This window comes from Mytilus californianus, unplaced genomic scaffold, assembly GCF_021869535.1.
Source record: "Mytilus californianus isolate M0D057914Y unplaced genomic scaffold, xbMytCali1.0.p SCAF_17, whole genome shotgun sequence".
Classification (NCBI taxonomy): Eukaryota; Metazoa; Mollusca; class Bivalvia; order Mytilida; family Mytilidae; genus Mytilus; species Mytilus californianus.
Genome location: NW_026262659.1, coordinates 6,327,041 through 6,343,932, shown reverse-complemented (window position 1 = coordinate 6,343,932; position 16,892 = coordinate 6,327,041). Strand labels below are relative to the sequence as shown.

Here is a 16,892-nt window from a genome sequence, read left to right as displayed (position 1 = left end):
CGTGTTGATCAGTCTTTATTTTTCTATTTTGTGTTTTTTATACTGTTGCTTATTTTTATTTTATTTTTTAGCTATGGCAGTGTCAGCATATTTTTGACTTATGATTTTGTAATGTCCTTTTTGTATCTGTCTTCTCTCTTTTCCAAGTAACATTAAAAGGAAATGTAGAACTGACGTTAAAGTAACGTTTCTGTTTCAATTATTTATTATTAAACTAACATATATGGAGTAAATTTACTTGATTTTTAGTGAATGGAAAAACACATTCATTGCTCTGTATGGCCGAGAAAATAGCATATTAGCAGAGAAAAGTTACTTTTCCGGATGGCCGGAAGAATATACATTCTTTCCTATTTTCCCCGCTAGCTGGAAGAATAGCCACTGCGTAAAAGGTAGGCCCAATTAACAATTTTATTGATTTCCATGACATCAATTATAATTATGTTATTCAGCGCTACATGCTGCTACATGTAATGAAGATATTTGGTCACAAAATTTCAATACAAAATATTGAGTCGAAGGACAATGACATTAATTAGTGTCCAAAAGAATATATATATATACTTTACTTCCAACATAATCCCGATTACTGTTTAGAAATAAACCATTATATTGTTAGATCCTCAAAGTACGCATATCAAACTATGATACTGAAACTTTAGCAAAGATTGAAAAATTACCTTGACGTGAAATACATTCAGGGGGAATGGAACCTCCCTCTTTAAGTTTATTTGTCTTTCCCTATTCTTATTTAAGTAGTAGTTTAACAGTAATGCACAAACATTTCCGTGGATTTGATTAAGTTACAGAATAAAACTTGATCACCAAATGATGGTATAAGAAATATAATTAGGACGTGCGGGTACCTTGGTGTAGACGTTCTTGGTCAGAGATGTTTATTTCAATAAACCTGTTGTGAGTTCACATGTTTCAGATCAACTTTCAGCTAATATATCAAAGTAACGCTAATAAAGGTAAATATGATTAAGAAGATGGACGCATGAATTTCATATATTTACTTTACTCAAAACATATATACGTATAACAATTAACAATATAAAGAGATTAACTTAAAACAGACTTACTGGAACGAATGCATCATCTTAGTGGCAGAAATAAGAAGCTACACACAGCTGTTATAGTGGGCAACTCATATACGTGCAAACCCTACAAGTTAAAAAGCCACTTGCTTTAAATCATTTTGGTTTACTGTATATAAAAGTTGGCCACATGTAAATCTTCAGTTTAAATCCATAAAATATACGGTCATCTTAAAGCGAAGACGTTAAGAGAAATGCCAATGGTGCACAAATACATTGCGAATTGAAACATCAAAAGTGACCAACAATTGTATTCATTTATTTTGTATAGTTTGTTGCAAATCATTAGAACAAAAACAATTGATTTAAAACCAAATCGTTATTCCTAAGTCTTTTTAATAAAGCAAGTCTCAGACCTCTTTCGTTGTCTGTATTTGCGCATTTCATTATTCTACATTTCTTTAATCAGACACGCTCAGAGCCAATGTTTTTCGAAGAAGCTAAAGAGAAAAGTCAATACCGTCAAAGGTCAAAATTAACAAGACCTTGAATGATTGACGAATGGAACATGCTTAGATATTATATTAATTCAATCAAAAGTTGAGTTACACATTAAATGCAGTATTGTATTTCGCTATAAGCGCACCCACAGTTTTGATTATCTATCTACATATGATATCCCTGGTCTTCTCCCGTCCCGACAGTTGAACCCTTGCTCAAAGTTTGGGGATGTATGAATACGCAGCCACGCTGGTCGGAATGAGGACGTTATATCCGCTACTTCATGTAGGGTGAGTGCCACGCTCTCTGTGTGTTAAAGAACCCTTGCAACAACTCTCTGAGGGGTCCGTAAGTGACCTGATGCGAGGCAAACTTTGTTTCCTCATCCAACATACCATAATTTGCCAGTGGCAGTTCAAATTTCCCCTTGTCTCAATCTACCATCCTGTTGTCTTAATTGTTATAAAAATAAGAAGATGTGGTATGATTGCCAATGAGACAACTCTCCACAAGAGACCAAATGACACAAACATTAACAACTATAGGTCACAGTACGGCCTTCAACAATGAGTAAAACCCATAGTCAGCTATAAAAGGCCCCGAAATGACAAATGTGAAACAATTCAAACGAGAAAACTAACGGCCGGATTTATGTACAAAATAATGAACGAAAAACAAACATGATATACAGCAGCAAACGACAACCACCCAATTTCAGGCTCTTGACTTGGGACAGGCACATATAGAATGTGGTGAGGTTAAACTAGTTTGAAGGCGCCAACCCTCCCCCTAACCTGGGACAGTTATGTAAGAGTACAACATAAGAACAATTTTTTTTTAACTATAAAAGTCAGTTGAAAAAGGCTTAACTCATCAGATGGATACAAAGCAGAAATACATCTAACAAAATCACAGAGTGGGCGTGGATGGGTACTTATACATCCCCACAACAAAAAGACACTATGTACAGATCTGAGAGTACTCGCAGTTACTGACAGCTAGTTCAAAGCCAATAACAACTAATAAAAAAAATCATGCATCTAAGACTAAAATATCAATCAGTACACATCCAACGTCCAATGAATTTAGTGTAAAGACGTTATTAACAGTCAGAGAAAAACATGATCTTGTGCAAAGCCAAGATACATGTATGGACAGATTGTAGAGCCATGCATATGCATATGTTTAGTTTGATTTTAATTTACTGATAACAAAATCAATATTAATACCAATAAAAACAATATTCAAAGATTTAATCATAGTCACTGTGTTGAATTTGGTAACCTTTCAGAATAAGTTTATTTAAAGGATCGATAAGTTTACCCGGATCGTATCTAAATTTACGGGCTCGGTAAACAACATCTCCGTAAAAATTAGGCTGTGCTATCCCGTTAAAAATAAGTTTTCTACAGGTACAACCAAACTTCCAAACTAAATCTGTATATCTATGGAAAAAGTTATTAAAGTTTTTAAGTAATTTGTGGTAACGAAATCTCGGACTTAGTAATTTACCAGTTATACATAGATTGCGTTCATTGAAATCCAAAACGTCACAACAGGCACGGGCATAGCAAACGAGTAGTAAAACATAAACACCGTAAGATGGTGCCAAAGGAACATCACCGTCCAAAAAAGGAAAATAATCGACAATAAAGAATGAAAAAACATCCTTTTTGTCGTAAATTTTAGTGTAGAGTTTCTATACCGTTCATATTTCCTTTATTTACAGTAAGTTCCTTTGGGTAGATTTCTGCAGTATATTTAGAAGATCCTTGATTATTTAACGAAAATATATCATCAAGATAACGATAAGTGTTGTTTAATTTATCAATTAAATGCAATTTAGACGGGTCTTTACTGAGTTTGGCCAAAAACTATGAATCATAACAGTACAAGAACAAGTCTGCTATTAAAGGGGCGCAATTGATGCCCATATGAATATCTACAACCTGTCGATAAACTTTATTGCCGAAACGTACATAAATAGTATCAAGGAGAAAATTAACAGCTTCAATCATCTCATCACACCTCCAGTAGGTATATCTAGCATATTTACCTTTCTCATTAGAGAAGAAGGCTTTCAATGAGTTGCAGCAAATATATTTGCATTCAAATTTACCAAACGACCATTTGATTAAATAGGAAAACTTTTGTTTGATAAGAATGTGTGAAAGTGTAGTGTAAAGAGTTGAATGAAAAGTCAAAACTTTCAACAGAATCAAAAGGACCATCAAAAGCACGTAATCTATCTAAAACATAAAATAAAAATTTTACACTCCAAAAATAGGTAATTCCACTATTTTCATATGTTTTATTACAAAAGTTAATGATAAACTCTTTGAAAGTAGTTAAGGAACTAGTTAAAAGAACTGAAAGATTAGTTGTAGAACACTTACTAGAGGCCGAGATGAAACGATATTTTACTGTTTTTTGTGTAGTTTAGGTAACCAATACATATTAAGGACCTTCAAATGTTCAGATGAGGCCTCAAGCTGTGATGTGGTTATGGTAATTTTTTATGATTGTTTACTATATGACTCTCTGTGGAGCGCACGGACTTGAATGTAGAAGAATTTAAAATTTTATTCTTAAGAACGTCCGTGTAGTATTTACGGCCTACCATCACCATATTGTTGGCTGTTTTGTCGGCAGGAACAAACATAAATCGCTTTGCGAGTACATGAAGTTTGTTTCTTATTCTAGAAATAGGCGTATTATGTACTCTTTTATTTATTTCTAAATTATTTTCAAAATGTGATATTCGAAAATCCACAACGTTCATACATTTATTTAAATAAGAATCAAGAGTTTTTTATCTGATTTTTTCCAACTGACGACACTGCTTCCAATCTATTTTAGATGAGGACGATATTTTGACCCTTTTTTTCAAAAAGTGTTTAACCTCCCGGTCTTGAGGTTCCCCGTAATAACATGGCCATAGGGATACACAGTCTCAAGTTAGAGGAGTATTATTTTCTACACTGATGTCTGATTTTACTGACGTATAATCTAAAATTAAACTTCTGCTGGTTTTTTTTTTTTGCATGTATACGAAATAATAGATTCTGTGTTATCAAAATAGGGAGGTATAAAGTTTTGAATGGTAGAGTCATTAAATATACTCGATAAGTTGATGAAATTAATACCTCTGTTAATATATTTAATTTTCAGAAAATGCCGTTTATGATCTTCTGGTTTATCGATACGCGGGAAAAGCCTATGGTAGCAAAAAACTGTAATAATACGCGAATATTCATAAAGTGGGCTGAAGAACGAAATTGTGTCACACTCCTTGAAAATGTCATGTAGTTTACTAATTAGTATTTGACCCAGTTTACATAATAATTGATGCCTACCATTGTTTTTAAATATGGATAGGAGATCATCAAGTGTATAGTTTATACTATGTTTAATTCGTTAATCTATTTTCGTCCAAAATATGCAGGGATAATTGTCACACGACGGACGTTTAGCAAGCAACAATCGATCTATAATATTTTGCTATGTGTAACTAAAAGTTAGCGATGGAAAAATGTGATAATAAGAGTAGTATACATTAGTTCGCTAATGTGACCTTACGCTATAACTGCCATGTGAGTGCTGAAGGATTGTGGATATTATGATATGATATATTATGAACCATTATGTTTTTTAGTTTCCGCAAACACTTTTTACAATGATTATTTTTTTAATTCAGTGCTTCGCAAAAGAATCCAACTATCTTTTGCTCCATATTGAAGGCCTCGCTAAGACTTTGAGATGAGGAACGGCAATAAAAGCGCTGTTCACTTGTTTCGTGTGCACGTAGTAATTTTTCTGTCATGAATAATTTTACTACGATAGAGTTAAATGATGTTTTATTACATTCATTTTTTGTTTCCAAATATTATCATAATAGTCTTCTAGTATAATCTCTGGACGTTGTTATTTTCACTAATATATATGGAATAAAAGTTCGTATCTTGAGAAATTAAATAATTTTCTATCTATTACATTTAATTATAATAAATTCCCCTGTTTGTTGCTACCATTAGAATGTAACGATGTCTTTCTCCCATAATCTTTATTACACATCTTATTTTGACTATACAAATGTATTTGTTTTTTTTCCGTGTTTTCTTACCATTTATATTAAGCACAATATCCTGCAATTTTCATTAACAAATTATGAATGTTCTGAGTGTGTTGCCACAAATACGTTACTTGTATGATCAGGATATTAAAATGTCAAAATTAAAGATAAAACTGCATGTTCATTTCCGCCATTTTTGATTTAACTTGTATTGTGAAATTCTGTAATTACGAAGCCGTGCATGAGAAAAGAAATGCGAGGGAGTTGGGTTAAATAGTGCTACAAGTAAGAAAAGAAATGTGAGAGAATTTGGGTTAGACAGTGCTACAAGTAAGAAAAATAAATGTGAGGGAGTTTGGGTTAGACAGTGCTACAAGTAAGAAAAGAATTCCGAGGGAGTTTGGGTTAGACAGTGCTACAAGTGAGAAAAAGAAATGTGAGGGAGTTTGGGTTAGACAGTGCTACAAATAAGAAAAAGAAATGTGAGGGAGTTTGGGTTAGACAGTGCTACAAATAAGAAAAAGAAATGTGAGAGAGTTTGGGTTAGACAGTGCTACATGTAAGAAAAAGAAATGTGAGATAGTTTGAGTTAGACAGTGCTACAAGTTAGAAAAAGAAATGTGAGGGAGTTTGGATTAGACAGTGCTACATGTAAGAAAAAGAAATGTGAGATAATTTGAGTTAGACAGTGCTACAAGTAAGAAAAGAAATGTGTGGGAGTTTGGGTTAGACAGTGCTACAAGTAAGACAAAAAAATGTGAGGGAGTTTGGGTTAGACAGTGCTACAAGTAAGAAAAGAAATATGAGGGAGTTTGCGTTAGACAGTGCTACAAGTAAGTTAAGAATTGCAAGGGAGTTGGGTTAGACAGTGCTACAAGTAAGAAAAGAAATGTGAGGAAGTTTGCGTTTGACAGTGCTACAAGTAAGTTAAGAATTGCGAGGGAGTTGGGTTAGACAGTGCTACAAGTAAGAAAAGAAATGTGAGGGAGTTTGGGTTAGACAGTGCTACAAGTAAGAACAAGAATTCCGAGGGAGTTTGGTTAGACAGTGCTACAAGTAAGAAAAGAAATGTGATGGAGTTTGCGTTAGACAGTGCTACAAGTAAGACAAAGAAATGTGAGGGAGTTGGGTTAAATAGTGCTACAAATAAGAAAAAGAAATGTGGGGGAGTTTGGATTAGACAGTGCTTGAAGTAAGAACAAGAAATGTGAGAGAGTTTGGGTTAGAACGTGCTACAAGTAAGAACAAGAATTCCGAGGGAGTTGGGTTAGACAGTGCTACAAGTAAGAAAAGAAATGTGATGGAGTTTGCGTTAGACAGTGCTACAAGTAAGTTAAGAACTGCGAGGGAGTTGGGTTAAATAGTGCTACAAGTAAGAAAAAGAAATGTGGGGGAGTTTGGATCAGACAGTGCTTGAAGTAAGAACAAGAAATGTGAGAGAGTTTGGGTTAGAACGTGCTACAAATAGGAAAAAGAAATGTGAGAGAGTTTGAGTTAGACAGTGCTACAAGTAAATTAAGAATTGCTAGGGAGTTGGGTAAGACCGTGCTACAAGTAGGAAAAAGAAATGTGAGATAGTTTGAGTTGGACAGTGCTACAAGTTAGAAAAATAAATGTGATAGAATTTGGGTTAGACAGTGCTACAAGTAAGAAACAGAAATGTGATAGAATTTGGGTTAGACAGTGCTACTAGTAAGAAAAGAATTCCGAGGGAGTTTGGGTTAGACAGTGCTACAAGTAGGAAAAGAAATGTGAGAAAGTTTAGGTTAGACAGTGCTACAAGTAAGAACAAGAAATGTGAGGGAGTTTGGGTTAGACCGTGCTACAAATAGAAAAAAGAAATGTGAGAGAGTTTGAGTTAGACAGTGCTACATGTAATTGAAGAATTGTGAGGGAGTTGGGTTAAATAGTGCTGCAAGTAAGAAAAGAAATGTGAGAAAGTTTGCGTTAGATAGTGCTTCAAGTAAGAACAAGAAATGTGAGAGAGTTTGGGTTAGACAGTGCTACAAGTAAGAAAAAGAAATGTGAGGGAGCATGGGTTAGACAGTGCTACAAGTAAGAAAAAGAAATGTGAGGGAGCTTGGGTTAGACAGTGCTACAAGTAAGTTAAGAAATGTGATGGGCGTTTGGGTTAGACAGTGATACAAGTAAGAAAAAGAAATGTGAGGGAGTTTGGGTTAGACAGTGCTACAAGTAAGAAAAAGAAATGTGATAGAATTTTGGTTAGACAGTGCTACAAGTAAGAAAAGAATTCCGAGGGAGTTTGGGTTAGACAGTGCTACAAGTAGGAAAAGAAATATGAGAAGGTTTGGGTTAGACAGTGCTACAAGTCGGAAAAAGAAATGAGATAATGTTGGTTAGACAGTGCTACAAGTAAGAAAAGAAATCCGAGGGAGTTTGGGTTAGACCGTGCTACAAGTAGGAAAAAAAATGTGAGAAGGTTTGGGTTAGACAGTGCTACAAGTCGGAGAAAGAAATGTGAGAGAATTTGGGTTAGACAGTGCTACAAGAAAGAACAAGAAATGTGAAGGGAGTTTGGGTTAGACAGTGCTTCAAGTAAGTAAATAAATGCAAGGGAGTTTGGGTTAGATAGTGCCAAAAATTACACGAAATCTTTAATGGGTTTACTAATAATGATCCCTATATTTATTACATGTTACAACGGTCAATGCAAGGAATCAATGCAACATAGTACCAATTCATGTATATTATTCAAAAGTGTAAAGATTTAAGGAATCTTAACTTGCTGCAAATGGTATATTCATTTATTTAAATGCCACATTACATGGTTTCACGAAAAACAGCTGCAAAATCACAATTTTCTTTGCTTTTAATGTTGTCTTGTTCTCACTGAGACTTTTTAACGACAAACAGTAATTAGAAGCTGTGTATTTGATTTTTTGTTTCCGTGAAAGAGAGGCAAAAGATAACAAAACGACATTCAAACAAACCGAAAACAAACTGACGATTTCATGGCAAAAAATGAAAAACGACCAAAAAACAACCAACAGTTTACGACACACAACATATCAAACTAAAGACTGAGCAACACAAACCCCAAACAATGATATGTCTCTTCAGTTATGATCGAGGCAAAATATTTGAAAATCAAAAACTTGATAAAACAAAAAACGACTAAAACTATAAGCAAAGCCGTGTAAGGATCAGAGCTTTGCATTAGGGAGATATATTTCTTAATATCAAATAATTTCACAATTTTGCAACAACAAATTCCGTCTTTTTCATTCCAGTACCGTTATCCTGGCTAAAGTTCATGAATACTAAGTTCATGAACACTAATCATTATTATTTTACAACGATGTGATAATTTCCAGTTCAGCATGCAGATAATTAGTAACAAAGGATGTGATAACGACCAACCCAGCATGCAGAAAATTACTGATAAGAGCTTTCTTTGAAATTAGCTAATGTGTTCCAGAGTAACTTCCTTCATTTCGTTTTAAAGTAACATGTAAATAGATCGTCAATTTTTAAAGTTACATGTATTTATATATCGTCGCTTTTATAAGTTACGTTTTTAGATCGTCGTTTATTAAGTTTCAAGTATAGGTCGTCGTTTTGAGAGAAGTTAAAACTTGATATGAAACTTAACTTAGGAAGATGAAAAGAAATGCAGCTCTATCAACTAAGTGAGAGAAACAAATGCACGTGTTGATATTAATTTCAGATCTGCGATAGTCTCTCATATACTTATTGAAAGTTTTGCTAGACGCGGACAAGACAAAATAAATGACATCTAGCGTCTAGGTTTCAAAAGAGAGACGAAAGATACCAAAGGGATATTCGATCTCATAAGTCGAAAATAAACGGACAATGCCATGGCAAAAACAAAACAAACAAACGATCAAAAGACAAACGACAGCATATAAAACACTACATAGAAAGCTACAGACTGAGCAACACAAAAATCGGGGTTGCTCGCAGGTGCTTCGGAAGCGTGTACAGATTCTGCTCCACATGTGGCACTCGTCGTGTTACTCATCTAACTACAACACTCGAACCTAGGAATACATGAAGTTAGAAGAAACAAAGCCTGTATGATTGCTTGTTTTATATTATGCATTGTCAACATGTCAATAGTTGATTGTTACAATATGTTGCTAGAAAAAAATTCGGATAATGGGTTTTCACAAAGAAAATGTAAGTACACGTTATGATGAATTAATTCGAATTACTACATTAACAATCATCATCCAAATGAAAGGACGAATTAAATTCACTGTTAATCAATTAAGAAGATATTTAGAAACCATATAAATATAGCATATAAATTCATCCCAGCTTTTGATTGAATCCATGTTTATCAATTCCATCTATCTAAGACCAGCTTTGCGGGAGTTTGAACCTTGGTTTCTAAATATCTTCTTAATATTCAAAAACCAAGGTCCAAACTCCCGCAAACTTGGTCTTAGATAGGTGAAATTGATAAACATGGATTCAATCAAAAGTTGGAATGAATTTATATACTCCAAATTATATAAAGTAGCTTATACATTAAGACATTAATAATATTTAAAAAAAAAAAAATTCAAACTTCCTCATGCAAAATTGACCTGAGATGAATTAGGCTATTCTTTTTATGTCCGGTTTGGTCGTATAGCTACTAACGTGGCTACGTAATTTTGCATCATTGGCTTTCGAATGCTTAAGTTTGAGCTTTCCTCCAGAAGGCAAATCCAGAGAAGCGCTTCGGACGAACGAAATTTTATAAAGCGATATTCATTAAAACGTGTAAGAACATATTCAGGACCAGATATGCATTTCAACAAGATATTCGCGGCCGATATTTTTGAAAACCCAAATCTAATACAAATGTTGAAGAACTGATAAAACCGTAAAGGATAAAAAAAAAAAACTCATCATAGATAGCAGGATTGACTTTTTTTACGCCAGACGCGTATTTCGTCTACAAAAACCTCATCAGTGACGCTTGCATCAAAAAAGTTTAAAAGGCCAAAAAAGGTACGAAGTTGAAGAGCATTAACGACCCAAAATTCCTAAAACGTTTGGGAAATACAGCTTATGTAATCTATTCCTGGGGTAAAAGTATAACCATACAAAATGACAATACCCTACATCATAGTGAAACCAGAAAGACATTTGGGATAATCTGAATCATTATGGTATCCAGGGATTCACTATTTACATATCTATGAATGACAATTATTAACTTACCTTGCAGATAACGTACTGATATACACATAAACTTCCCAAAAATGAAATTCTGTAGAATGAGTGGTATTGTGTTGAAGGGCATACATAGTATAGCTATAAACAAATCACTGATGGCGAGGTTGAGCAGGAAGACATTTGTCACTGTTCTCATCCGTTTATTTTGGACTAACGTCAGGATAACCAGTATGTTCCCAACAACAGACAATACAAAGATTAGACAGTATAGTGGTATGAGTATTTTCCATTCCAAAGTTAGGGCTGGTATTTCATACGGTTTAAAACAGCTGTTGTCTAAGCAGGTAGCGTTTGCTCGAGTACTATCATTAGTCAAAGGTTCGGTTATGTTCATTGTTTGAATCATAACTGCAAATCAGCTTATAATACAATATTAATATGTAGTTAAATTGTACTATCAAATCAACTCTGTATATTCAAATTCCACTAAATCATAAACCGTGCTCTATATTACAGATCATTATACTATCTTCCATTTGTCTCTTTATAGAAATGATAATTGATAAAAGTGAATAATCGGATTCAGATATATCACAACTATCTGACCAATGATTGTCTTTGATTAAACCACAAGCATTATTGGTGTATCACAATAATCAATTGGATTCTTCCATTCAGAAATCATATCAGCTAGATAAGTAATACATTGTTCCACTGGTTATCTCAACACAACATCACATTCAACGTTGGAGGGATGCGTATTGTAAAAATCTATTTTGTTCTACAGGCTATTAGACCATAAAATCAGGAGGGAACTTCAAGCAGCTTTTAAACTCTTACTTGTTCCACTGTCTATAAGAGCACAAAATCACATTCAACGTTGGAGGGATGCGTATTGTAAAAAATCTATTTTGTTGTACCGGCTATTAGAACACAAAATCAGGAGGGAACTTCAAGCATCTTGTAAACTCTAACATATTCCACTGTTTATTAGAGCACAATATCATATACAATGTTGGGGATAGGCATCTTGTAAAAATGTCAAAATGTCAGTTCGAGATATCACTCTGCCGTTTTCTTGATGAGTTAATAAAAGTTATTTATGTTTGAAAGATTTCTTTAAATAGCACTTCTGCATTTAAATCATGCCTCAATTATTGTAAATATGCATCAGTTAATGTTGTTTATGATTTTCAAGAAAATAAAATTTTAACGCCAACATTTCATTATTAGGTTTGTTGTCATTGCAAATATTGATTCAAGAAACACTTTTATAGACCATACAGAAAAATATCTTTAATTAAAATAATTCTTTAATATCTTCAAATTTTTATACTCAGTTATAAAAAAAAAACACCATCAAAGATATAATCTATGAAATCCCAATTTATAGAAATATTAGGAATAATAGTAAGATACAACTGTAATCACTGAAAAACTGTCAATACATTCTATCAAAAAATACGCGCATGCAGCATTATAACAAACAGTACGTCCAACCTTTAAGTTTCGATAAAATATATAATTGACATTAAGCTATAGTCTATAGATTCAGTGTAGTATCCAGTTGAAGATTGTTGATTTTCTTTTCGTCGTTCTTTTGCATTGTTATTGTCTGATTATGATTTTTGATTGTCACTTTGTTATCTGTTGCCTCCTTTTTCATCAGATAATATTTATATCAGACGCTGGATGTCACGATATTTATTTATCTCATAATAACTATATGTTAAAATGTTAACCTGTGTACAGAATACAAAATGCTGTTCTACCAATTTTATTAATGTACTATTTAAAAGTTCACATACAGCTCCCTTTATCAGAGTCGAATTATACGTATAAGATGTAAGCTTCTCATATCTGAGGGGCGTGAGCCCCGAAGAAATGAGACGATTACATCTGATTTACATAAAAGTAATAAATACATGTTTCATCTTTTCTTTTGTTCTGAAAAGAGCAATTAGTTTTGATAGATTAAACTGGAAAATTGTCATTATCCGGAATTTTCCAGATGCAGTTACACTTTCAGAAGATGTTTTGAAGTTATGGATTTGAAATGAAATCTTATATGCGTCTATTTTTCTGTCATCAATTTGATACTTTATCGCTGCATTTTTATGACAATATGAATTGCTGTACTATCTGGACTTTTTCTGTTTTAATTGCCAAAATCTGAACTTTTTGCTGTTAAATGATAACACTTCTATGTAAAGTAAGTTACAACTGAGACATGTATTTAAAAAAATGATTTGAAGATGCTTGCAAGCAATCTAAAAAAATAATAATACAATAACTACTAACTTGTGTTCAAGCAAATAAAAGACGCCACATGATTTGGAAAGCAGTGTAAAAATGTGCAAGCTACTACAAGATACATGTATAGCTAAGGTAGCCTGAGCTGTAACTTGCAAACTGTAGCTCAAGAAAAATAGTCAGAAATATCAATCCTACATGTTGTAATAGGTTATTGGGCGTCCTATAATAAAGTGTAATTGAACACGATGTCCGTAGTTTTGTCATAGGTCTGAAAAGTGGGATACTTGATTAATCATAATTAATTTTTTGTTGATGCAGTTATACGCCGATATTATGAATTTTGGTGATAATACATGATATTTACGACTATACTATTTAATAAAGCGCTGGTGTTTGAAGTCGTTTTATCGGTTCTTATCGATATAAATTGGTATTAACATCATCAGCACATCCCATGTGCTAACTGTGATGAATCTAACTATGTTATAAGTAAAACTAATCTTAATTAAGTCATGTTTCAGCATTGATAACGACATATTATTACTCCTTGTAAATCAAATTCCTAATTCTAGTTTATAAGCTATATTGATAAAACCATATTATTTCAGAGATTGTAGCTAGAAATAATAAGCCTGATTGCAGTGGACTATTTATGAGTTTTTAACTATGGTTGTAAATTGTAATTCTACTAAAAGAAATATACTGCCTCATCATATATACATACAAACTAATACAGGAACATGCAAATTATGGTTTTATTCAGGAAGAAATCGACTATTATTCATAACCAGTAGGCTTAACAGTCTAAATATTTATGTGTTCTGTGTAAAAGAAACAGCATGTTAACAAATGTTTAAAAGAAATATATTGCAGAAACTGTTCAGTTTGATATAGAGCTGAAATAGAGGAACTTGCCCCAATATGAAGACCAATCTTCGTGTTCTCATTAACTACCTTTATGTTTTTAGCAATGATATATTCACAATTATCATATGAAAAGATATAATGTCTTGCCTTAGAAATGTTTCTTTGATACATTACAAAACTGTATACTTGAAGCTAATGGAACATCAAGTAGATCACACATTCCATGACGTATCCTTACATATTGTTTTCTGTGATTTGCTTTTGCAGTATTGTTCCTGAGACACATTTCTATCGATTGTTGTCGTAAAAAAATAATGCAAAAAAGTTCAATATATATTTTGTTTTATCCAAGTCTAAATTGAAAACAACGTTTAAACCTATGATTGCGTTGGATAAAAACCGCAATTTTTATACGTGTGCACGCAAAACAAATTTCTTGGTAAAGGGGTCTTAATACAGCACAAACTAGTCAAATGCGTTTTGTTAAAATATACTTTGACACTTTGTTGTTTGTGCTGTACTTAGACCCCTTTACCATGAAATTTGTTTTGCATGCACACGTATAAAAATTGCGGTTTTTATCCAACGCAATCATAGGTTTGAACGTTGTTTTCAATTTAGACTTGTTTATATTTTTTCGTTTGGGCTTGTATTATATTTGCCTTCGGGTTTATATGATTCGTTTATCCTATTTCGACTCTTCAAAATTCAAGAGTCTATCCAAAATTGAGGTAAATTATATGGCCTTCCAAATACCGTTTCGATTCCTAACATCACTGAAGAGACATTAATTGTCGAAATCCGGATATGGTGTACTAATTTTTGCACCTTTTGTTTGCGGTTTACCATCTTTTCCGCAAGTTTATTGTTTTCTGTTTGATATCAAATTAATATTTAAGATCTATTTTGTTACATCTGGTGATCGTTTTATTTGGCAATCGCCAATGGCAGTCAGCAGGGTTTAAGAACATCCGTTGTTCGACCTGCTAGTCAAATGCGTTTTGTTAAAATATATTTTGCTTTATCTACATACATTGTGGATCAGGTCTAACCTCTTGTCTATGTGTTGAACAAACATTGGAATACGATTTAGTTTTAAAGGATACAATTAGTATGCGGACGAAGTCCTTAATGGCAGTAAGAAAATGAATAAAACGAAATCAATAATAAAAATAAAAAATCGATATACTAATGAACTCAAAATGTTTAACGTTTTTCTAGCATTACCCTGTTGTGTTGACGGAAGCTACCATGTTGTAAGTCATGCGATTCCCCACAATTTGTATATCTGATTACCAAAAAGAACAATAGTAATGATATGAGGACAGAAACGCAGTTGGGAAACTCACCTGATCAGGGAGATATTTGTATTTTGTATCTTTCTCTGATGCACGAGGAACAATGATAACCTGATGAGGTATTTTCATCGGTTAAAGTATACATTATTATGCTCTCAATCTTTATTATCTTTATTATAAAAAAAAAGTTTCCCGAAGCAGATAGCGTTTCTTAGGTTTACATTGAAAATGACGTCATAAATAAAGTTTGTCCTTTCATAATGGACTTTTTGTTTTGAATTTTCCCTGGAGTTCGGTATTTTTGTTATTTTACTTTTTCCTAACAACAGGACCAAAATCGGATACCCTTCAATATTTCAGTTACTTTTTCAACATACATTGTGATGGGTATAAATTGTTTTGCAATTTGGTAAAGAGATTTTTATATTCAACCCCTCGGTCATTAAGCCAATGACAAAGAGTATCTCAAAAGTTACGGATGGTTTCATAAATATAATGATTTGTTTAGATTTTGTTATGGCATTACACAATGTATTTGTAAAATGAAAAAATATAACTCATATAAGTTATTATTATACCTTTATTATTGATATGTTGCAAAACAACTTACACAGTCACTTACTCAAAGTGTAGTAAAAATGAAAGTGATTGCCGCTTACTTTATTTTGAAGGCACGATAAAGACTCATTTCCATAGTAAAACAGTTAGGCATGAACATACGGGTATTATTTGATTGAAATTTTCTGGTATGATATTTTAAAATCTTTCTTTTTTTAATAATGGAACGTATCTCCTTCGTGCAAAGCTCTCATTCCTTGTACGGGTTGGCATTACTTTCTGTTCTGTTTGGTTTTATCAGCTCTTCAAAATGTTTATAGATATAGGAAGATGTGGTATGAGTGCCAATGAATGACAACTCTCCATCCAAGTAACAATTTATAAAAGTAAACCATTATAGGTCAAGGTACGGCCTTCAACACGGAGCCTTGGCTCACACCGAACAGCATGCTATAAAGGGCCCCAAAAGTGACTAGTGTAAAACCATTCAAACGGGAAAACCAACGGTCTAATCTATATAAAAACGAGAAACGAGAAACACGTATGAACTACATAAACAGACGACAACTACTGTACATCAGATTCCTGACTTAGGACAGGTGCAAACATTTGCAGCGGGATTAAACGTTTTAATGGTACCAAACCGTCTCACTTTTCTGAAACAATAGTATAACATCACAACATAGAAAGACACACTATAAAATATCAATTGGAAGGCTTAACTCAATCAAAAAACACAAATTAACACACAATGAACGAATAAATTTATATGTTTCTGAATTTTCAAATATTTTGTCCTCAAACATTAATTGTTGAAATGTGCATCTGCTGCAGTACAATTGGTTCCGTTCATGTTATAAGTGTTATTCAATGAGCAGTTGTTTTATTGTGTCTGTATTAAATTTGTGCAGGTAAAGGGACAAAAACACATTAAAATATGATAAAATAAATTCTTGCGATTCTGCTCGGTAATTATATAACATGATGACAGCTTGATGACCATTGATAAGGGTTTTCTTATGCATTGGTATATTTGTCTCAACCATGGATTTTTTTAGGCACAGTGAAAAATAGATCGGATATTTTATACAAGTGGACACTATTGTAGGGTATTTGCGCAAGAAAACAAAAACAAAATCAGACGCGCGT

The 16,892-nt window shown here is 33.1% G+C and overlaps 1 protein-coding gene across 1 annotated transcript in view; it reads right to left on the bottom strand.

Moving 5' to 3' along the window:
* The window catches only part of LOC127726291 (cholecystokinin receptor type A-like), a 29,754-nt gene extending 17,910 nt beyond the window's left edge, over window positions 1-11,844 (bottom strand). Inside the window, exon 1 of the mRNA XM_052233611.1 lies at window positions 10,810-11,844. Within this exon, the coding sequence (XP_052089571.1) occupies window positions 10,810-11,170 (361 nt within the window). The 5' untranslated portion in view covers window positions 11,171-11,844. The remainder of the gene's footprint in view (window positions 1-10,809) is intronic.
* Window positions 11,845-16,892: the final 5,048 nt, after the last annotated feature.